The sequence below is a fragment of the Protopterus annectens genome, chromosome 14.part0 (genome assembly GCF_019279795.1).
Source record: "Protopterus annectens isolate FY-2018-M chromosome 14.part0, PAN1.0, whole genome shotgun sequence".
Taxonomy (NCBI): domain Eukaryota; kingdom Metazoa; phylum Chordata; order Ceratodontiformes; family Protopteridae; genus Protopterus; species Protopterus annectens.
Window position 1 is genome coordinate 405,405,748 of NC_056748.1, and position 23,797 is coordinate 405,429,544.

General features: G+C 38.2%; 1 protein-coding gene across 1 annotated transcript in view; it reads right to left on the reverse strand.

Moving 5' to 3' along the window:
* The window catches only part of DOCK1 (dedicator of cytokinesis 1), a gene marked incomplete in the record, with an annotated part of 4,741,214 nt that overhangs the window by 1,283,254 nt on the left and 3,434,163 nt on the right, over positions 1-23,797 (reverse strand). The window contains 1 exon segment of the mRNA XM_044056178.1: positions 14,843-14,901. Coding sequence (XP_043912113.1) covers positions 14,843-14,901 — 59 coding nt within the window.

Consider the following 23,797-nt stretch of genomic DNA (forward strand, 5'->3'; position numbering starts at 1 on the left):
CTTTGCTTCGTCTGTGCTCTGTCAAGTAAATCTATATTTTTCCCCATAAGTAACCAGTTAGCCATTCTTTGTTGATTGGGGTGACAGGAATTTTTTTGCATTTCCTATCAACTCATTCAAGCCTATAGCACCCTTTTATATACTTTCAGTTAACACTCATAGCTCCTTATGGTGTCTTTATATTTGGGGGTTAGGCTTTTTTTAACTATATGACTTACCGGTTAATAACATGCAGTATTAGAAAAGGCATGGCATTATTAGCAAAATGGCACTAGGATTGCTAATTTAGGATGTCCTGCACTGGAGAAGCTAATCACTGTTTGCAACGTATTATTCATATTTCCATGTTTATGATCATACTTTTATAATTAAGAGACTTGCATGCTGTTGCATTCTGTGGAATTAAATACCATGGCATGAAGCAGAAAAATTAATTGTCAATGTCCATTTATACCACACTGTACTTGTGATATTGCTAGTTGTTTAATTATTTTGAAAATAAGCAGTATTTCCATAAGTACCTCATATTCAAAAAACAAGCAACTTACAACCTGTTAAACACCATCAGGTGAAACCTTAGATGTTGTTGAAGAAAACTGTTTGAAATTTTCACTTTTTATGTTGCACATCTTGAGAGATATTCAGTATTACTTACACTGCTAATTATACAATTAAGTATATGTTTTTATATTTCTGTAAATATCTAAATAAGCATGCACTCAGAGATTAATTTTTTGCTGTCATGTGAAAGCTTATGTCTGGTTAACCAGTGTTTTATCAATATGTGTCTGTGTTGCACATTTTCCAAGATATGACAATTTGCTTGTGAAAGCTTAGCAAAAAAGATATTACTGCATAGAACACTTCTTACTGATAACATTGCTATCTGTAAAGTTTTAATGGCTTTTATTGTTCACAGAATGTTTACACTTGTTTATCTTATGCATTTGAAGTTGATTTTTTAAAAAATGCTTTGGAATGCAAGGATGAGTGCAGGCTGAAAGAGGTGCGACATTCCACACCAAATAGGTGTTAATGAATTAAAAGGTATGGTAGGTATAGTGTTGAGCAAGTGCACATACTATCTTTAACACACAGTGAGTATCCTATAACTTATACCGCTCAACTGCATAAAGTCTCACCAGTTGTCTACATTTGTGCTTCATAGTTTTGAAATGTTGAACATTTTTTGCCTCTGGCAAAATCACAGAGGATTGCAGAAAAATGAGAAAGTACAGTAATGACACAATGACAAAATGCTGCCAGCTGTGGCCATGGCAATAGCTGACTCTTTGCATTGAAAATAAAAAAAGGAGAAAAAAAGCAAAGCTAGCTGTGACGCCCGTGCCCTGGCCCAGCAATCAAGGAGCCTCAATCCTCACCACTAACTCCAGAGAGGGCATCTCATATATGAGGAAAGGATAACAAATACATACAGTAGAGTGCAATTTCCCTTAAGAGTTCACAGTCAGTCCGGGACTGGTCACATCCTTGCTCTCCAGGTCCCCAATAAGACTCCCTACTGGCACAGCTATAGGGTCCAAATCTCAGCTTAGTGGGCAAGCTAAAACCTCTAGCACCCTCTCTGTCCAACCAATGCTTCGTGTCCCTGCCCAAGTAGCTGACACACACACACACACACACACACACACACACACACACACACACACACACACACACACTTTGAGAAGAGTTTATACAACCACACAGGCACTCCTGGGGAAGGCTGGCACAGTTTCTCTAGCTGTGCCCCTTTCTCCCAGATTATACAATAGTTCCACTTGCCACCACCCACTAATATTTATCAGATACTCAAAGGCCCTTAAAAGGGGGTCCAATTACTACTGTGCAATATTATTATCCAATTGGTAGTTGTGACTAAACAGTCGAGGCTTATTAGTGTGACTTGGTACAGAATCTTTATATACATGCAATGTATCATAGCTTACCTTATTCTCTATACAAAACAGCCACAGCTGAAAGGTTTTAAAATATGTAATAATAAATGATTAAAACTACAAGACAATACTTTCTACTACATAGTGCTAGTCAACAGTTCAGAGATCACACAGAAATACTTAAAATAACTTAGTAGTACTGTTCTGACATCACAGAGAAACACAGTCTAATCTTTCTAGTTCTTAGCTATCTCAAAGAAAACACAACCTAACAAGCTAACCTTAACAAACTGGCAACTTGTTATAACAACAATGCCCGCTTCGCCACTGGTAATCCCTTCAGAACTCACCACTGTCTTAACTTAAAACTACTAGACTGGCTTGAATTCCAAAACTATCTAGTAATTCCTCAACTTACCATTGCCCATAAAATACTGCACCAACCTGATAACACACCCATACTCTCTAAACTTTTAATCCCTTATAACAATCTTAACTCCCTTCGCTCCTCTAGTAAACTCATGGCCAGTTCAATAAAGTCAAATACCTCAGCCGGCGACTCTCTATTCACTAACACAGTAGGCAGAAGATGGAATTTATTACCTAGTGATATAACACTGATCACATCTTTACCTCTCTTCAAACATAAAATCAAACTGTACTTCAAAAGTCACTGGCTCTGTTACTGTAATAAACCTGACTAACAATCTTACCTTTACTCTGTTTTCTTCACCTCTACTTTCTCCACTCTACTATTCAGCCCCTATGCTTGTTTTAAGCTATCTCTATAACTAACTCTAGCTTTATGTATTGTTTAATACCTCAGATCTGCTTTATTTTTTTTGCATCTATTTCTCCTCTCTTACTCAACTGACTTTTGTTCTTCTCTTTTGACCGTTTCTAAATCTTATTAACTTTCAAATTTACTTGCACTCTAATAGGCTACCCAAAATTAGATGCTATTACTTTTATCCTTTTATCCTTGAAATGTCTTTCTTTTGAAATTTGACTAGGTATTTTTTATGTCTTTGTTTGGCTGTAGTTTTTGTATTGTTGTCTTTTTTCATTTTTCTTTACTAGTATGTCTTACTAGTATGTTTTGTGGAGCTTTTCTCCCCGGGCCTCTACTGAAAATGGAAATATTCTCCAGCTAGACTAGCCCAGTCAACAAATGTAAAATAAAATAAAATAAAATAAAGTCTAAGATAATTTACATATGAGCAAGACAAAAATGCTTAACGCCTTCTGATTCTCTCTGTTTAAATTGCTATTTTCAGTCCTGATTCTCATTGCATCTTTTCACTTTCTTGGTGTTCCCAGGCTAACAGATACTACATAACTGTTATCTATCTTGCACCTGCAGGAAACTACAGCCATAAAAGACATTCCACTTGTAAACTCTAGTAATTTTTCCTTAAGTTAAAACAATAGGCAGGATGCTTCAGTCCAGACTCATCGACTCCAAATTATAACTTCAAAGGGACATACATGAAACAATTTCAACTTCAAAGGACAGACAAGAAATGCTTGACTTAGCTTTCTTTACAGCAGAGGGCAATGTTGCTACATTGTTTTAAGTTCAGCATTTCACAGCATTTCTTTCATTTAAGAAAACAAGCTTGTATTTCAACATTTCACAGTATTTTCTTTCAATTAAGAAAACAATTCTGTAATTCAACATTCATATTTGCAAATGATAGAATTATCTGCACAATTCTATCTGGCTGGGCTGGCAGCCTTCACACTAGCCAGTAAGTTTTATGGTTTCAGCAGTGCCTAAGGATGAAAATATATACAAACTAGTCCATAACAAAACCAACTTTTCTCCCAAAACACTTCTACATCAAGTCAGCTGGTCTCCCCTAAAACATTTCCACCTTGATCTAGCAGTTCAGTATTTCATTAACAAATTTCTCACCATTCTAAATAGGCTATCCCCCCAGGAGAACACACATAAAAGGGAGACACATTCCTGGCTTTCTTCAAGCAAAGAGATGAAGCATGGCACAACCATCATCTCTTAAAAAAAAAACAACTACCCTTCAAAATTACTGGCAACTTTATAATCTAGCAAAGAAACAAATCAAACACAACAAAAAAAAAACTATACAACAATCCAAAAAGGTACCTAAATAATCCAAAAACATTCTGGGGAGCCATAAATCAACTGCTCAGACCAGGTCAAGCCACTACCCCAAGTCCAACAAAACAGACTCTTCTGACAACACAGCAACTCAAGTTAACAATCATTTTGTTGAGTCTATACTATCACTAGTAAAAAATAAATCGTCATCTATCAGTACCAATAAAATCAGTAACAAATCCTGATTCATTCCACATTCACCCCATATAAATTCACCACATAAAAAACTCCTAGCCAAACTTAAAAACTCTTCTACTGTTGCTGCCCAACTGCCCAATGAATACCTCAAATTTGCTGCAGGTGTCATTGCTTACCCCATAAACATCCTTACAAACCAGTCCATCATTGAACAATATGTGCCTCCACTACGGAAAGTGTGCAGTGTTATCCCTCTAGATATAGGCGGCACATCTATAGATTTTGCTAATTATAGACCCACTGCCATACTCTTCCCAATAGCAAAAATATTGGAAAAATGTATTTGCACCCTTCTTAAAAATCTCCTGGAAAGCAACCTTGTATCCCCCACCCAACATAATTTCCAACCTAAACATAGTAAGGCAATAATCCTAATTAGTTTTAACACTGTCAACCAACACAGAAACAACAAATTTACTCACCTCCTCTATATTCCTCGACTTATCCAAAGCTTTTGATACAGTTCCCCACCAAAAACTCATTGAAGAGCTAACCTTCCTTAACCTCTCTCATTCCACCCTTACTTGGTTCATTAGTCACCTAACTGACCATCAACAGGCAGTTAAATGGCAAAATGAACTATTATCTCCTTTACCTGTCTTTGTCGGTGTACCCCAAGGGTTTATTCTTAGTCCGCTCTACTTCACCATATTCACACACAGACTCTGCACAGCCAGCCAACATGCTACAATGGTTCAATATGCTGATGATTTCTCCCTGATGTGCTCTGCTCCATCCTTTCCTGCTCTTCTCAATAAGGTCCAACAACAATCCTCTCTGAGCATAGAAAAATACCTTTTCAACTTACAAACTCTTTTAAAACAAAACTAATGTTCTTCTCTAGTAGCAAACAAATGGGTCTATATTACGTCTTCGAAAAACCTCTTCAGCGAATGCCTGTTCACCGACCAATAAACAGTGAAGTCTAACTCCCATGATTGGCCATTTTAGCAAATTTTTCCTAAGGAAAAAAATGCTTGGCCATCATCTGGAAATTGCCTTTTACCTCACTGTAGTGTGATCTTGGTATTTAGTCAGGGGGCATGGAGGGCACAGCCCTCCATATTGGGTGGTGTGGTGGGTGAAGCCCCCATTTTGAAGGGTTTGAAAGTTTGTCTGGTTTTTGGTTGGCCAAGTGATTTTTTTTCCCCTAGGAAAAAATTTGCTGAAACAGCCATTCAAAGAAGTTGGATTTTGTTGTTTTGTTGGTCAGCAAACAGATGTTCACCGAAGAGGTTTTTCGAGGATGTAATGTCGACCCCAATCAACCTACTGACCCTACTACTTTCACCATTTATGCATCTGATACCACCATTACCGAACCAGTAGATCATGCAAAGGTATTAGGGGGGTCACCATTGACAAGGATCTCAAATTTGATAAACACTTAGTCCTAGCTATCAAGAAAGTCCATTTCAAACTAGGTTCCATATAAAGACTAAAGTTCTTTCTTATTCCACCAGACATGCCATCTGCAGAACTCACCTTGTATCCACCCCACTTGTATGCCTCACCCATTTTCACTAACTTAAGAAAATGTGACTTAAATGAGAATCCTGCTATTATAAGGTAGCCAGATTTGCTTTCAACCAACCTGTAAGAACTCATCACTGCAAAGTACTTACTACTCAACTAGACAGAACTTCCCAAACTTTTAAACTTTAACCAACTAGTTCTAACCCAATCTACCCTGTATCACCCAGACAACTGTCCATTCATTAACAACCTAGTACAGCACTGTTCCAGCAGCAGAACTTTAAGGTCATCTAATAAACTGCTTCTGAAGGTCACCAAGTCAAATAATTGCTATGGAGATTCCATGTATTGATACAAACTAGCCAAAGCTTGGAATGGCATACCTCAAAATGTACTCCACACTAGCAACACCTCGAAATTCAAACAACTGCTGAAGGAACATCTTAACACTTGGCTTTGCTCTCGCACTAATCCTGGTTAGCTGGACTAAATATGCAGATTTTCCTTCCCCTCACTTACCTCACTCCCTCCTTATTCCTCAGTCAACTTACTCCCATCACAATACTTCCTTCTCCTCTTCCTTCAGTTGCCTGCTTCTTTTTTATCTCCTTAAGCAACAGCTTCTATTCTGTCTTTTTGTCTTAAATGTTTATTTTCATGCATCTTAGTTAAACTAACTTTTGTATTTCTTATCATTGTTTTTTCTACATTTTGTACCTCATATTAATTTCTCAAAATATGCATCCTATATGAATACTGTACTGTACACATTATATATCTTATATAAATATTACATTATTACAACATTGTATTCTGTGGAGATTTTCTCCCCGGGCCTTTGCTGAAAACAGGCTATTTTAGGCCCAGTCGGACATTCCTGGTAAACAAATGGAAATCTGTTTGCGTCTTTTGGCTTTTCCCGGTTAGGTGTCGCCACAGCGGAACTCCGGTCTGCTAATGATTGGTAGTGGATTTTTACGCACCGGGTTACCAGCCCTGATGCACAACCTTCAAAGAAGGCACACCCCATTCATGTATGCCTCCACACAGAAGACGCTCTACCTGAGAATCGAACGGGACAACGTCTTGCTATGAGGCGACAACGCTACTGCAGCACCACCACCGCAGTAAATAAATAAAATTGGTCACACATGATCTTTAAATTACAGTTCACTGTAGGTTAATATCCATAAGCAACATTATATGCCATTTATTAATATCCATAAGCAACATTATATGCCATTTATTAATCTCTTTATTCATTGATAGATAAACATTAATAATTATATGTCGCTTATCATTATTAAATCAGGTGCCATCATCAAATAGTTTCAAATAGCTTTACAGCCTTAATTCAGTTCATAACTGATGCATTACTATGTTGTTAACCAAGCTCACATAATAAATTCCTTTTGAGTTTTGTTTACAGTTTCCTGTAACAACAGATAGGAAACAAAAGTGGACCACTATTTTTTCGCAGTGTTTGAAAAAAAAAACTCACAGTTTTCAAATGAAGTGAATACTGGCTGCAGGTTATCTAAACAGTTCACAGCCATGAAACATTTAAAAACCAAAATGTGCATTACTCCTGTGACTTGAACCTGTACATGGAAATACCTGAATGCATGTTTTTCATGCGAAGAACTAGTCACACAAATTACAAAATAATACAGTTATTGAAAGAGTTATCAGACGAAACATATTACTCTCATGGGTACACCGTTCCTCATCAGCTACTTTAATACCCAAGTCCCTAGTTAGCCCAATTCATTTATTACAGTTGGAGCTTTATACTTCTACATCATGGAGCCATCTACTGTACACATCAGGAAATTGACAGCTGAATTTTAAAACATCATTTACAGGAAAGCGGAAACACTGTCTGCTTTTTATCAAGAAGCTTATCATAAGGGTTTCTTGTAAACCAGTCAGAGAATCCAGTAATATCATTTAACGTATTTAAAAAGAGACATACCCCAAAGACTGCATGGAAGAAATCTCTCTATCTAAATCTCGAGATGAGGAATATATCTGTTGTTAAAATATCTTCACCATCACTAGATGAATGAGGAAAAGGGTTCTTTTTGCTTTTTTTGAAGGTTCTCTAGTGCACATAAATGTCTGCAGTTCACCATAGATTAAGTTCATTTGAGGAAGACAGTGAACCACTTACTAACTTAGGCTAATGTTAACTTAATGTGGCTTTCCTAAACTATATGAAAATTCCCCTAGGTAAAAGGTTTGTAGTCAACGGAGACTGCAACAACTTTGAAATAAAGGCCAGAAGGCTAGATTGGAAAATCACTGGAAATACACCAGGCTGTTCTATCATTTAAAACCTTGGATCTTGCAAGGAAAAGCTAAACCTCACACCATAAATAATCCAATATATTAGACTGACAAGTATCACCGACATTAACAAAAGGATACATAAAGTCCCTACACCTCCACCCCATTCTCCTGTTCATAAGTATACAAACTCAATCATTAACTTGGGTACAACCAAGACAAACAAGTCCAAACACCAAATCTTCTCTACAAGAACGCAATAACCAGGAAACTTTCATGGAACAGCCACCCTCACAAAAATGCATTAACAATGTGTCACATGTAAAATCTTTTATTACAAAAAATTAAAAAATGATTAAGCGCTTTTCATATGTTTACAATACTCTGGAGTTATCAGAGTCAATCTAAAACTCATCATATAACTTCCTACATATACATTAAAAAAAAAAAAACACAATCTTAAAACATACAAAACTTAATACTATCATAAAAAAACACACAGCAAAGTGTGAGCATTACAGTTCCCTATTACCTTCTTATGCAGCAAATATATTAAATGCATTAAATGTACTAATTTAATACAGCAGCTTAACATTTTAAAACACTGTTAACCCTAATAGTGTCACTGAACCCGGTTTTGTTAAGGCATCGAACGTAAGTTGCCAAATGACTTCTCTGTATTCTGACAGCAATTTCCAGTCCATATCTCTCTGCAGAATACTAATTTTTTAATTTTTTTTTTAATTAAAAAAACAGAACCATGCTATATCCCAAACAAATCTGAACAATTTTTTAGGGGTAACCCTGTTTTCCCCAACATAGAAAGCATTACATGTCTCACAGCAGGCCACGCATTCAAGCTCCCCTGTTTTCTACAGTTGAAATGCATTTTAAGGATCCCAAAGATTGATGGAATGACTGGGTATTCCCATCGTTAAAAACTGGTATTATGAGCCAGTGATCTGACCATTCTATAACACTTCTTCCAAAAACAAATCGCTTTTATGATACACCAAGTTAATTTTATATTTAGAAAGCACTTATTAAGTCTGTTCATCCCCCAACAGGGGCTGCATTCTACCATTATAATCCATCAAATTCATCACTGCCAACTTGTCAGATCTTAGAAATCTTATCATTTTGTCTGAGTAAGACTTGCTTTCAACAATCACCTTTCCTCATACAATAAATTGCACAAAATTGTACTTGTTTGTCTTCCAGTTCATATCTCAGATCATTTTCAAACAATCTTTCAAATAAACTGTCAGGAGGTAAAATGGAGGGGAGGGTTTAAAGTGCATTTCCTTTTGAAAGCACCTCCACTGTTTTCCATTTCAACTCCATTGCTGTACAACAAACGTAAATTTAAACTCTTCCTAAATAATTTCAAGTCAATCAAGGTGGCAGTTAAATCTGATGGCTGCACAGTACAGAAGAAAATCCCTTTAAAAATATTTATGGTATAAATCACTCACTGACAGTCAATCTACTATAACTGAATATTTTAACATTTTGACAGAAGGAGCTTTAAACAGTACCTTCCTCACCATTAAAAGGTTGGAAGTCAAACCTCACCATCTCACTTGCTTCTGTTTGTTTCCCGTTCATTCCCAATTTCAGCTGATGTTTCTTCACACTGTAGTTTTCCAAATATTGCTCTTGGTCCTACTTGCTTGGCCTATTTCATCGACTGGTTGGCAATTCTCTCTGATTATCATAAAACAGGTTCCCCTAAAGAGGATTTATCTTGTGATCGCCTTATGGCTGTCATGTAGCTCCACTATTGGCTGATCTACTTCCACACTATTTTAATATTATTTTCCCTTTTGTCTTGATAAGGGTAAATGTTGTTTAGTTTGGTAGTCATTGTCATCTCTGGCCAACTTTGTCTTTCCTAGATTTGTTGGGTATCACCTTTAGCTCAACACTGGCAAAAATCCCTTCATATTTTTATGGTGCCCCTCAAATAACAAATCTTTAGTGATAGAGTTGATTAATGTCCCACTTCTTTGTCAAAATTTTAACATTTTCCTTTTATTGTCCTTAACTAACAACCTCAAGTACTCAAACCCCATTCTGTTGAATAATTGTGTAAACTCCATATGCAAGATTGAATCAGCCTCCTCCAGAGGAGGCATTACCCTATTGCAGCATGTTTCCTAGAAACACTTTTGTCCAGGAAATAATTATCTAACTACAACAATTTATATTTATATATTTTTTCTAATTTGTCCATTTGGTTAACAAAAGTTCCATGTGTGACATCACCGACTTCAGATGTCTTGCCTCTATCAATTTTTTAGTCAAGTCACTTGTTAATGGAAACTGCATCCCCATAAGTTTTATCAGTTTCTACAATAAGATTCTTAGTGTTTACACCCATAGTGGCAACCTCCCTTGTTGTTAGACATTACCTGTGAGGACACTGCCACATGTAGAGTTCACAAAACCAAACTAACCAACCAAGATAAACGAGCCCATACACAGATTATTTTCCACAACAACAACAACAACAGGATTCCTTCATGGGACTAAAGAGCAAGAAGTTATTTATGATGCCACTTCCATAGCCTTTAAACAAATGGTCACATCTCTCACAAAAAAAGTTATACAAGTTGTTAATTGGTTCCAACAAAGAGTTTTGTCAAAAATACAAATGAGAAGCAAAGAAAGGTGTGCAAACTATCAGAATAGTTTAGCTCAACTATAACAAACAAATAAATATCAAAGCTAACACAAAAGAAATGAGGGAAGGACTAATGCTTTCTAGATTGTGAAGACAAGAATGGTATCTGTGGAACAAAATTGTCAGTTATGACCTCGTCAGCACAGCACAAGCAGATGTCATAACAAATGAGGTCATAACAAGGCCTAAATATGCATATCCGCAGCTAGTGGATTTTGGCTTTATTGGCCTGAAATTGTCCAGTAAAATTATGAAACAAGTCTAATACTTAGTCAAACACTCTGCTTGTGCTGTGCTGGTCATAACAAGGTCAAAATATGTATTTCCACAGCTAGTGGGGTTTGGCTTTATTGGCCTGAAATTGTCCAGTAAAATGACAAAACAAGTCATGGGCATTCAGAATCGCCAATGAGCTGAAACACCTGATGTTTATAAGGATCATTTGCATATATCTCCATGTGCCTCTGATACAAGAGGTTTGGGAGGTCACTCAGTGAAGTTCTAGCTTTTGTTGGAGTTTTCATTTTGTTTTTACTGATTGGTTTTTTAGTGACCTTCTCACTCACTGTTTTAGTCTCATGATGATAAATGAAAATTATAGTGTCCATAAGCCATTTAGATAAGGTCACTTTAGAAACTGACTTTCTCATTTTAGGACCAGAGAAAGCTATAAATAACTGGTCTGATTTGCGGATTGTTTTTGTCCTGTCTAAGCAAAATCTCAATTGTCTGTGGATATCAAGTAAATGTAAGTAATACTCTCCTTTGTTTGAAAATTTAGGAAAGACGACTGGTAGGTTGATAGTCTGATTAATACAGAACTCGGTGATTACTTTGGGCAGGAAAGAAGGGTTGGTCCGTAGTGATACTCTGTCCTTATGGAAAATCAAATAAGGATGCTTTATGCATAGGGCATGGAGCTCAGAAATGCATCTGGCTGATGTAATGGCCACCAGAAAAAAGGATTTCCAAGATAGAAACTTGATGTCAAAAGTGGCATGCAGGCTCAAAGGGAGGCAGTGTTAAAGACTGTAAGACTAGTGTGAAACTCCATGGTTCTATGGGCTGCTTAACTGGAGGTCTAGAGTGATAGACTCCCTTCAAAAAGGTTTTGTTTAGGCGATGTGAAATGAAGGAGTCATCACTAAAACCATTATGAAAGTTTGAAAGGGCAGCTAAATGAATTCATACAGTTGATGCTGCGGCACCCTCTTCAGAGAAGTTTGATAACTACTGTAGTATGGCAGAGACTGGTGCTGAGTATGGGTCTAGTTTTCTCTGTCTAGACCAAGCTGAAAATATTTTTCATTTGTCAGCATAAAGTTTCCTGGTGGATGGTTTATGTGAAGCTAGAATAATGTCACATATTGGAGAGGAGAGATTATTATGCCTGATGAGATGGAATCCGTGGAGCAATATTTCCAAGTCCAAGAAGGGATTGGGTTTTGGAATCTGTAGGAATCCCCCTGGCTGTCAGCAGCTGGTCCACAAGGCGTACCACATCTGGTTCGGAGAAGCTCCTGCTGGATCTCGTGGATATCCCTGATGGGGACTCTGGTCACTCTAAGAAAGGGCTATATAACTGCTTCAAGAAAGGATCCACTGACAGGGAATATCGGGTCTGTGACTGAGTGTCTAGTGGCACCACAGTCTCCAGTTTTGAGACTATCGAGGAAGGGGTGTCCACCTGAATGAGTGGTACCATGGGAATACTCAGTACCATAGGAAGGCTCTGTGCCAAGATTGGTGTGGAGGTCAAAATCTGCAATTTAGGTATAGTCATTGCCGTAGATGGTGTCGGTGCTGAAAGAGGCACCAACAATACTACTGTAGTATATGGTACCAAAGTCAGTGCCATAGAAGCTGGTTTCTGGTCTGGAATGGAAATTTTCACCATTTTAGGGTTAGGTTGTATCTCCTTCTCACCAGAGGGTGAGGAGGGTACAGAATGTGGCCTCTTTTTCTCTTTCCTAGGAGGGGGTGAACCCTCCGACGCAGAGAGAGCCTCTGAAAAGGGCAATTTATGAAGAAACTTTAATATCAACATATTCTTTCTTTCATTCAATGTACAAGAACTAAAACCCAGACAGAGAGCAAGCCGGTTGAACAGAGAGATGAAGCACTCCCAGACAATACACACAGTCATCATGAGTGTCCGTATTTGGGCATTTTTTTCCCACACTTTGCACATTGTTTGAAGCTCAAAGTGCCCTTTTTTCAGACATGTTAAATTACAAGTACTACCAAAGGCAGAGCAAAAACAAGTAAACAAAATATATATATATATATTATATAAACAGTTAAGGCAATGAACTAGAAAGAAAAGTATTAACAATGGTACTACGAGATTACCACAGTGGGTAGGAAAAAAAGGGTGTGGACCAATGATGGTACAAAGATTACCAAACAGTAGTTTGACAGGAAAGTATTGGAAGAGGGGGTAGAAACTTAGCAATAGTTTTAAAAGGGTAGAATTGAGTAAAATGACAGTTGAATAAAAGTATCAAGACTTTCCCATAAGCAACATATATAAAAAAATATAAGACTTAGCTGAGAGCTGGCTTGAACACGGCTTTACGGCTACTTGGCAAATGAGATCTGAGGTAACAGGGAGTAGGGTACTATTGGTAAAAGCTTAGATCGAGAGTTTTTGGCTGGCACAAGCTTGGTATAAGGCTGACTCAGTTGAGGATGGAACCGATAACCCATCAGTGATGAATGGAATGAAGATTAACAACATCAGATTATATGTTTTATCTTCGGCATAAACAAATAAAATTGTTGATATGAAAAAAAACTGTATTAAAAGTGTAAGGCACACACTGATGAAAACAGTAAAAAGGGAATTTATTGTTCCTCCAGTAATTAAATTATCTCTTCTGTAAAAATATTTAGACCTTCATGATTATACAGCCTAATAGTAAACACTGATTACTGATTCAATAAAGATAGTAATTGTGCACAAGCATTGTATTACACATTTCCCATTCCTCAAGACTGCAGGACAGAAATTTGAAATGGCAATTGTGCAGTTTTACTTAGTCAACTGGGTTGTCCAGAGGCTGGATAGAAAGCTATCACTTTTGTACATTTTTCCCACTTCTAAATGTGAAAACCCTATGGTCAAGGTATGGCTAGAATGGAAAAAAAAATATTACACACAGAGTCAATGAAAATTTCATCTAAAGCTTTCTAAAAATTTTAGTTGTAGAGCTACATGTACCGTGACCCATTTCATATAAAATTGTTTCACTTGATGATAGAAACAAGGTGTCTTTTTATTCTAGGCAATACTATTGTTAACTGTTGGCATATGGAAGGATTATCCAGATATGTCACCCTATATTTAAGATGGCATCATGAAAAGTAGACCTTGCAACTCCAGTGCTCTCTTAATCCACATAATATTGAGAAAAATTACTTTAGAAATGAAAACCTGAAAAGGAACTGAAAAAAGCAGCCCAAAGGAAGCCTACCTCAAACTTAGCAAAACAAATTTAAAGTCCAATTAGGGATAAAAGCTCCTTGGAAAATAAAGGTGGAGCATTCTTTTTTTAAAAAAATCTCCAATAAAAGTCTAGAGACAAACAAAATATAGTAAGGTAGCCCACCAACTTTACAAGAGAGTCAATACAGAACTTTAGGAAACCTTAATATTGAAATGGCACAGGTAATTTTTCTTCATGCCAGTGGGAAAGCGTGTTCCATTTTTTACACTTTTATTTTAAATGCCAGTATTAAGCTGAGAGATGTTTAAAAGATGTAATTCAAATTACTGACATTAGGCCAAGAAGATCTAAAGATAAAAGACCATTCTCTGCAACCTCTGCTATGAAACCCAAGTCCAGTGGTGTCATATTTGATTTTACAGAACTTGTAAAGAAGTTATTTTTGAAATGCAACTTGTACTTTTCTTTGCATTAAAATCAGAAAGTGTTTCACATGTAATACTTAAACCTTGTAAAGAACCAGGAATTGTTTTGCTGTAATCCAGACTACAGCACAATCCTACTTATCTCCATTTTACTGTACCACATCTTACTTTGTCAACATAAATATAAATAGCAGGCTTCAAACGTGCATCATGATAACATCTGAAAACAGTGTAAGGAAAGAGTCTGATAATTTCAGCTACAAATGTATTCTGCTTACCAAGGTTATACCACATATCCCTGATCTCAAATCCAATCTGTCTTCTCATATCTGCATATCTAAAATACAAATAAAGTTAATATTATTATTTTGTACTTCATCCTGCAACACAACTGTGTATAACAATTTTAGAATAATAAAAATAAATAATACAAATTTAAAAGTTATCACAGTGTCTGCCTCAGGTGACTGAAGACTTTAATATATTGGCTTAGTCTCTATGCTAAAAGACAAACATGAAAGTATGTCAGTTCCTTCACTGACTGCACATTATGATTACTTGATAAGAGTCATATGTACACCTAAAAAAGAGAGAACAGAAGTACCAATACATCTCTGTGGTACCTCATGGTCTGAAATGCAAGCTACTTCCTATAGTACTATCCAAGTACATGGTGTGCACCATCCAAGCTCCAGTGGTGTCAAATGGGCACCAACCTATTTTGACACCAGCTCAATGCCAGCCCTAACCAGCAGGAGGAAAAGTAACAGTGTCTGCACTACAGCCGCTGTTTGTTATAATTCTTGCACTGTAGACTCTACCCGAATAAGTGAGCTACAAGGTGGGGAGATAAGACTTCTGCAACAACATGCTTTGGAAAGATGTCAAAGTAAGGGGATACGGGCTGTCAGCAAGAAGCAACAGTGGAACATTATGAAGCATAATAAAATACATCTCTGACAGAGTTCGTTCACAGATATTGTGGACAGTCCAGCAAATGGTGACAACAGCAGGAGTAATACCCACACTTGGCAACAACAAACACAAGAGGCATTTCATTTCCAGGCTGGAAAGCATGGTAATACAGTTAGTACCTGCTCAATGCTCCAAAGTAATAACAGCTAGCCCTGCCGTGAAGGAGATGCTAGTGTAACTATGATGCAAGAAGTTAGCATACTAATGGAAAATGTTTCTGATTACTTTCAATGGGTTACCTAGACTGTACTACAGTAAAGACATAACTAGCAACAAGAAACCCTAGACGTGGCAGTGTTAATGCACTATCTACACCGCAAGTGTTGGACCTGAACATAAAGTCATTCATTCTTTTTTCTTAATCTCTCTCTCCTTGAAAATGCTAGGAATTTTTAAGTAGCCTACTGCATTTTGCATTTATACAACATTCATTTCTGTGCACTGTGCGTGACTCCATTTTCTTTTATCCATTTTCCTGAACTGTTAAAAGAAATCGTAATGCACAATATGTGAGCCACAACTCCAGTTTAAAATGTCAGCATAAAGAAAAAAATATTCTGTTGGCCATGCCATACCAGAAAAACTTTTATTTTGTAAATCATTCTACAAAGAGCATGCTAAGACAAACTACAAGTGAAAGTTAGGAATCTTAAGACAAGAAAATATCTATATCTGTAATGGATCACCTAAATCAATATTCAAGCCTCTGGGTCAAAAGGAGGATACAGTAAGTATTCTAATCATGGCACTTATTTACTAAAATATTGTACAGTTACCCAACGTTCAAACAATTACATAAGCCTAACACAAGAGCTATAGCAGTTTCATTACTGCATTTTTTCACAACAGTAGTAGAAGCAGTGAATGCTGTTTAGTTGTGAATATTAGCTTTGGAATTTAAAACTAATACAAACTAAAAGGACAACTACTTCTTTCTGTTATCTCAAAACAAAATCACAAATACTAAAGTACACAACACATTTTTCCTGCATTTTCACTACATTACATAGGGTACATGGACAACAGTGCAGTTTTATATTCTTTTATTCAGTTTTTAATATTGTTCTTCATAATTTTAACTTTAAGCAAATACACTACAGCTGTAAAGCATTTGCAAACCTCTGCCTTATGTTTGTGATGTCTCTTTGTAGGGAGAATGTGGGTCACCCTTTATTTAAAATCTATGGGACTTGTACATCTAAGACATCTATAGAAAAGAGTACAGTAAGTTTCCTGATGCCCTGGTAAGGCTTCAAGTAGTATGAATTTCATCTCAGGTGTCCTCTGCAAAGCAGCCACTGGCTTAATAGGACTAAACTGGTAATCAAAGCATAAATTGATAAGTAAGCTCTACTACAGTGGCAAGGGGAGTCATGTTACACAATTACTACTTCTAATTACAAAACTGAAGAATGATGGAAAACAAGACAGTAACAATTATTACTGACTAGGGCACAGAATGCAATTCAAATATATAAAAGACAGAGCCATCCAAGCTAAGAAAATAATACTTTCTTGCTTAATTGCACTTGCACTTGCTTTTTACAGTGATCACTATTACTTTGAGCATTTTTGAAGCATTTATTTAATTTTGTGGCAAAACCAATCATTTCTCTGTGTGTTGGCCTTTCTAGTCTGTGTGCCTCCAAATGTCTTTGCAGAAGAGCAAATTGGCAAGGGATTCAGTTGTTTGGTGGCAGTTTCTTTTTTAATCTGCACTTGAGAGCTGCTTTTGCTGGGCTTTTACATTAAGAAATTCCAGGATCAGACATCTTGTGGCAGAAGGTGTTTACCTGGTCCCTCTGAGTTGGGAAGCACCGCAAGAAGCTTAAAGTGTGGTCATTTATTGGTTAGAGGGTATAACAGTTAGTTTTCAAGCTCTTTTGTTCTGCATAGAGCTGCCCACTGGGCAGTGGCAGTTAGTGGTGCCTGTATAGTAGCAAACACCTAGACAGTAAAATTTACCTATAACATTAGTATCAGATCTGAAACCTGTTGAACAGTGTGGCAATAAGCTTATAGCAGCTAGCTTGTACATTGAATAGCAATACTATATATCCTAGCATTATACAACATCTTGCTCTTAACACCAGAAACCACCCTAGGATACCATTGTTAAAATGCAATCCTTAATCCACAGCCAACCCTATTACAGGCCAGCCAGCATGGATATGTAATTTTAAAATGTCTGTGTGGTCAGCTTTGTAGATTTGGGCCATCCTAAGGCAGTATAGCAATTGCCTCATATTCTCGGACAACCAGTTTATCATTAAAGAAAATGACACAGTATGTTAGAGATGTAAATACACAACTTCTTGGAGGCAAAAATCTCGCATACAAATGAGGTTGTCAGGAAAATTCACATTGCATCCCTCACACATATTCTTCACTCTACACACAGATTGGATTATGCTGAGGTACTTAAAAGAAATCTTCCCAAATCACAACGACCACCAAAGCCACCTAATGGCAATACTGCTCCACAGCCATCATTAAAGCACACATCAAAAGAAATACCAAGCATCTCACATAAGCCTACCCATAATGGTCCCCCAAGTGCAAAGCCCAGAAGGCAAGCATATACTTTACCTAATACTTTTGTCAGTGAGGACTTCACTGTGCGACACACAGATGCCCCACTCACCAGATTAAACATGGAAAAGATGGTTATTTGCATTTCGCGAGCCAGGACTAGAAATATTATGCACACACTAGTTTTTATGCCCCAGGTACCAATATGATTCTATCATAGTCCATGTGGGCATAAATAACCTGAGACTTACCCCCATTGGACTATACGAAAACAGACATAATGGATCTCTTGGAATGTGTCACAGATAGGCATGAGCCTTGCACAGAGTAGTATTCAACCTTTATCAAGGATGATCCCACAATTCAAATATAAAATGTCAGATTTTAATAACTGGCTCAGTTTTTTGAGTGTCTCCAGCGATATCCAATATCTGTCAGTATGGGAGGACATGGTCAAAAGCCCACTTTGCTTTTCCAAGGATGGCCTGCAACTGCCGCCCCTAAAACTTCCGAATTTGGCTAAAACTTTATTCCCCCCTTAGAGACTTTTTTAGGCAATGTCTACCAACATAGTGAAAAAGTTTACAAGCAACTTTAAGTTGTTACTGCTCAATATTTGGAGCCTAAACAAAAAAAACTACACACCTTTCAAGCCCTCCTTACTCAGGAGAATGTAGACAATTGTACGAGGATCAAAACGTGGTTTAACACTATAGAAAGTATTCCAAGTGTACATCTACATTGCCTGCCTCACTTTTAGACCAACAAATGCACAGACTGGAAACAAAGTTGAAAGTATCTTTATCTACTTTAGCAAAAAACATATTTCTAGGTTGGTTAAACAGGACGATACAATGGAGCATATCCTCATGCAAGTCAACATAGATAAGGTCCCTCACCATAGTTTGGCTAGCTACAGGTCATCATCTATACTCCTAGAGTCTCATGACTTTTACCTAACCCTACTAGAGGCACTCACCATCCAATCAAAACCCATCTTCATGGGTGATTTTAACTATCCCTCTATAGACTGGGAAACATACACACCTTCAACCTCACAAGAACAATGCTTCCTCTGGACTTTAACACAAATACACTGGAACAGATGGTGCATGTGCCAACCAGAGGATCAAAGTTACTGGATCTGGTACTTGCCAACATGGGAGAGCATTGCACCCCCTTTGTGCCACTTCCTCAGTAGTGAGGTCAGATCACAAAGCTATTTCGTTTCAAGTAAAAATCAACTCAGAAAATCCAGCTAAATCAGTAACAGTAAGGAACTATTCAAAGGCAAGCTACATCCTATTAAGCGTTTGTCAAAATTCAAGGCTTGCCTTACCCCCAAGACCACAGCTACCTGTGGAAAATTATTCACAATGTCACTATCCAAATGAAAATGGCTGCATAGAGGCTTCTGTATCTAACAGAAATAAACCCAAAACAAACACTAAAAACAAATCCCACTTGTTGAATCCTCACCAAAACATGGTATATAATAAAAGAAAACTCATGGCCAAAACCAGGAACAGCCACTCTCTTAAAGAAAAGTGCTCTGTTATAGAACTAACAAGAAACTAAGAGGTCTAATTAAATCCAACAAGGCCAAATATGAGATCAGGATAGCCATGCAGGTGAAGGACAATCAGAAGGCCTTCTTCAGCTTTGTCTGGAACCTTAGAGGTAGCACACATCAGTGTGCTGAACTCGTGGTGAAAGGTACTACCTATGTCCATTAGGGTGACAGCAAATGTACTGGCTGATAAATTCAGCTCAATCCTCACCCCCACCAGAGCTCCATGAGGTGAAATGCCATCCAACATACCTCAGCTACAATCAGGGAACAGGTACTGGCAGCACCTGCTAAAGCCAAGAACACCACCTTCATGGGTCCAGACAACATCCTCTGTTGGCTCCAAAACAGTCTAAAACATGGCCTGTCAGGACCACTTGAGGCACTCTTCAACTACAGACTTGAACGAGGCTACATTCCAAGTAAATGAAGGACAACAATGGTCATTCCCCTCCAGAAGGGTGGACCATCAACCAACCCAGGGAACTACAGCTCCATCAGTATAACAAGCCTAATATGCAAAGTCATGGAACAAATTATCACATAAATGATAAACAAGGACATTTAAACACTGCCAACTTGCAGAATCTGGACCCATCCCAATTTGGCTTTAAGGGAGGATAATGTCTACTTAACCTGGTAGAATTCTATAAGAGAGTCACCAAGGATCTGTATTGGGTCCACTCCTGTTTGGCATCTAGTTCTTGGAAGCCAAGGTTAACATTAGAGGCCTTTAGCTCACCAAGTTCACAGTGAGTATACATTGGGAGCTATTTAGATTACTCCCAAGGCACAAACATCTGGCAAGTGGGTTTAACACAGACAAATGACTAATGACCAAGTTATGGCCTAAAACTCAATGCCAAAATATGCCTTATAATGCTAATGCCATTTGAAAAAACTGTCAACCTAAGTTAATTATTCCATCAATAAAACACCCCTAACAGTCAACCCAGTAGCAAGGCATCTGGGAACATATGTAGACAGCAATCTGGCCTTTGACCAGCATGTAGCTAAGATAATAAGAAAATTATCCTATGTCACTGAACTTACAGGTAAGGTATGGATTCCAGAACCATGGAAGTTACAGTAACACACTACTTGTCCCTCTCAGACTTATCATTTAACACAATACCCCCTTAGTCACGTGTCTTGCCAGACACTTGGGACACCCACAAAGGTTTCTCACCAGAAGAAATTAGGGCATGAATACCCTGTCCTACACTGACTGCCTAAAGTCTCTATGTACTCAGTCTCCTACAGGCTGCAGAAAGGGGATCTTTGCCTGGCTTACTGGGCTTCCTCAAACCCCACCCTGATGGATCTGCTGTACAAGTGCAAACAAACAGTATAAGAAAAACGAGATCCAGGCATCTTAGCTTCACTTGTGACATGCTGCAGAGGCAGATACATATCCCAAAGGATCCCTACACTATGGAGTAGGGTCTCCATACATGTAAAACAGAGCTCATTCCTTACCCTATTCAAATGAAACCTTGATAATTGGATGGGAAAGTGTAAATTTATCCCCAGTATGGCCCCCATGTCCCTTAAGGACAGAAGTCATCAGTAACACAAGTATTATCCTACCCCCACCATATCCTTAGCTACCTGCCTAACAAGCCCAGTGGGTATGACACTTGGGAGCAAAATGGTATGGAGTACGTGGCTAGGCTGATAAGGGCCATAGTGGTTATCACCCAAGTAACAATCTTAACCTATAAAAGTTAAAGTTATTAAAAAAAATAATTGAAGACAGTGCTATACCCTCACTTCACATAGCGGAATCCAATTATAACTTGTAGCTTGAGGAAGTAAAATATGTTGACAGAAGTCTAACAATATTGCTTAGTTACAGATTAGATTACAATAATATCAAGATTATTATTCAGAATAATTTGTATATTCTTCATGGGAATAAAACATATGGGACTGTAGGAGTTAACATTATTTACATTTATACTGTGACAACAATGTTAAGAACTCCTGTGGCAGGGCTAATCACCCTGCTGTGTCAACATTGGCTCTAGATGCTTGCCACTGCAGAAATGAGACCCTGACCCAAAGGGTTTGTGTATGGATAGATAAACAATGTTAAGAGCTATTGTCTGTCAGGATACTACTTTACATGACAATCTAGGAATATACAACAGTGCATATGTTCTACAAAACTATTTACAATGGAAAAGCATAAAGGAAACTCAGGGCATGAATAAATGGCTATGTATATTTTTATTAGAAATCAAAACCTTAACCAATATTCCATGTCATTCCACCCCTTTTGACCCCAGAACTTGGACCGAAGCTCCAAAGGTGGTGGTGTTTCCATATTCATAAAGGATATGCAGACCTCCAAACTACTGACCCAACATAACGCATCTGAGGTACTTCAGGTGCAGCTAACATTGGGTAATACTGCGATTCAGGTCGTAGCCTACTATAGATCCCAAACCATGTCCCAAGACTCACACTCCACATTCCTAAGCACTCTAGAGAATATTAGGGTCCAACCTAACACTGTCATACTGGGTGACTTCAACTACCCTTCCATTAACTGGGAAAACTACTCATGTACCAATACACTTGCCCAGTGTTTCCTGGAATTCATTAATTCCAATGCCCTGGACCAGCTCGTTCTTATCCCCACTAGATGTAGCAACATCCTTGACTTGGTCATTACTAACATGTGCGACTGTTGGTCTACACAATTAATCAACTCCTCCCTGGTTAGATCCGACCACAAACTAATCACCTTGAAAAGACACCCCCCCCCCCTGCAAAGGTAGCCACCATGAAAAACTTCTCCAAAGATAACTTTGGGCTCCTAAAAACAGAGGTGGCTAACTTCATGGCACCCATGCAAATGGAGATCAGTTGCATGACCACTGAATCATACACCAATGCACTGTACGAACAAGTACACAAATGTATGGATCTCACTATTCCCAACAGAACCAAGATGTGCTCCTCCAAAAAAAAGGAAGTCAATCTGGTGGTCCTCTCCCATAAACATACTCTACAACAGGAGGAAAACTGATGCAGAATAAGGTAAAGTTCCAAGACTGGAAAAACTCCCTTATCAGCCTCAACAAAAAGTTAAGATCCCTCATCAAAGCCTCTAAAGCTAGCTATGAAAACAGAATTGCAGCAGATAGTACAGAACACCACAAGGCCTTCTACAGTTATGTAAAGAATCTCCACGGCAATACCCAGATTTGCTCTGAGCTACTGCACAATGAGACCTCTTATACTGAGCCAACAGATATTGCCACTATACTGGCCGGCAGATTCAGTGCCAACTTTACCCCTCCCACCCGCCCAAAGGACCAGTCACAATACCAGTAGATTGCCAGGCACCCAGTACACCCAGTACTACTGCTGCACAGGTTAAAACAGCACTGTCCAAGGCCAAGAATACAGATTCTATGGGACCTGACAATATCCATGGCTGTGTTCTACATGAACTACAGAGTGAACTGGCACCTCACCTGTGTGCCCTGTTCAATCACAGTCTCACCTCAGGCTTTCTCCCTACCAAATGGCACACTGCTACAGTTATCCCTCTCCACAAAGGAGGTGACACTACAGACTCTGGGAACTATCGCCCCATTAGCCTGACGAGTCTGATATGCAAAGCTATGGAACACATCATCATGGACCTAATAAACAAGGATATAGGGAATCTCCAAACTCTGGATCCCACACAGTTTGGTTCTGTGAAGGGTAGATCATGCCTGCTCAACTTGGTAGACTTCTTTGAGTCAGTCACCAGAGCTGTGGATGAAGGTAAGGTGGCTCATACAGCCAACCATGATCTAGCCAAGGCCTTTGATACCATTCCCCATTCAGGAATCCTAGAAAAACTCACTAAGCTAGGCATCAACCCCTATATCATTAAGTGGGTCGCAAACTGGCTCACAGGTAAAACCCACAGTGTGAAAGTAGCTGACTCCAAGTCAGACTGCCAACCAATCATGAGTGGAGTCCCACAGGGTTTGGTCCTGGGTCATCTGTTTGGTATCTACTTCTCTGAAGACCAGACCAACATGAAGGGACTCTGGCTCACAAGGTTCACAGATGACTGCAAGTTGGAAGCTATTATTAACTCCCCGAGTGATGTTGACATCCTACAGAAAGGCCTTAATGAGACCAACGA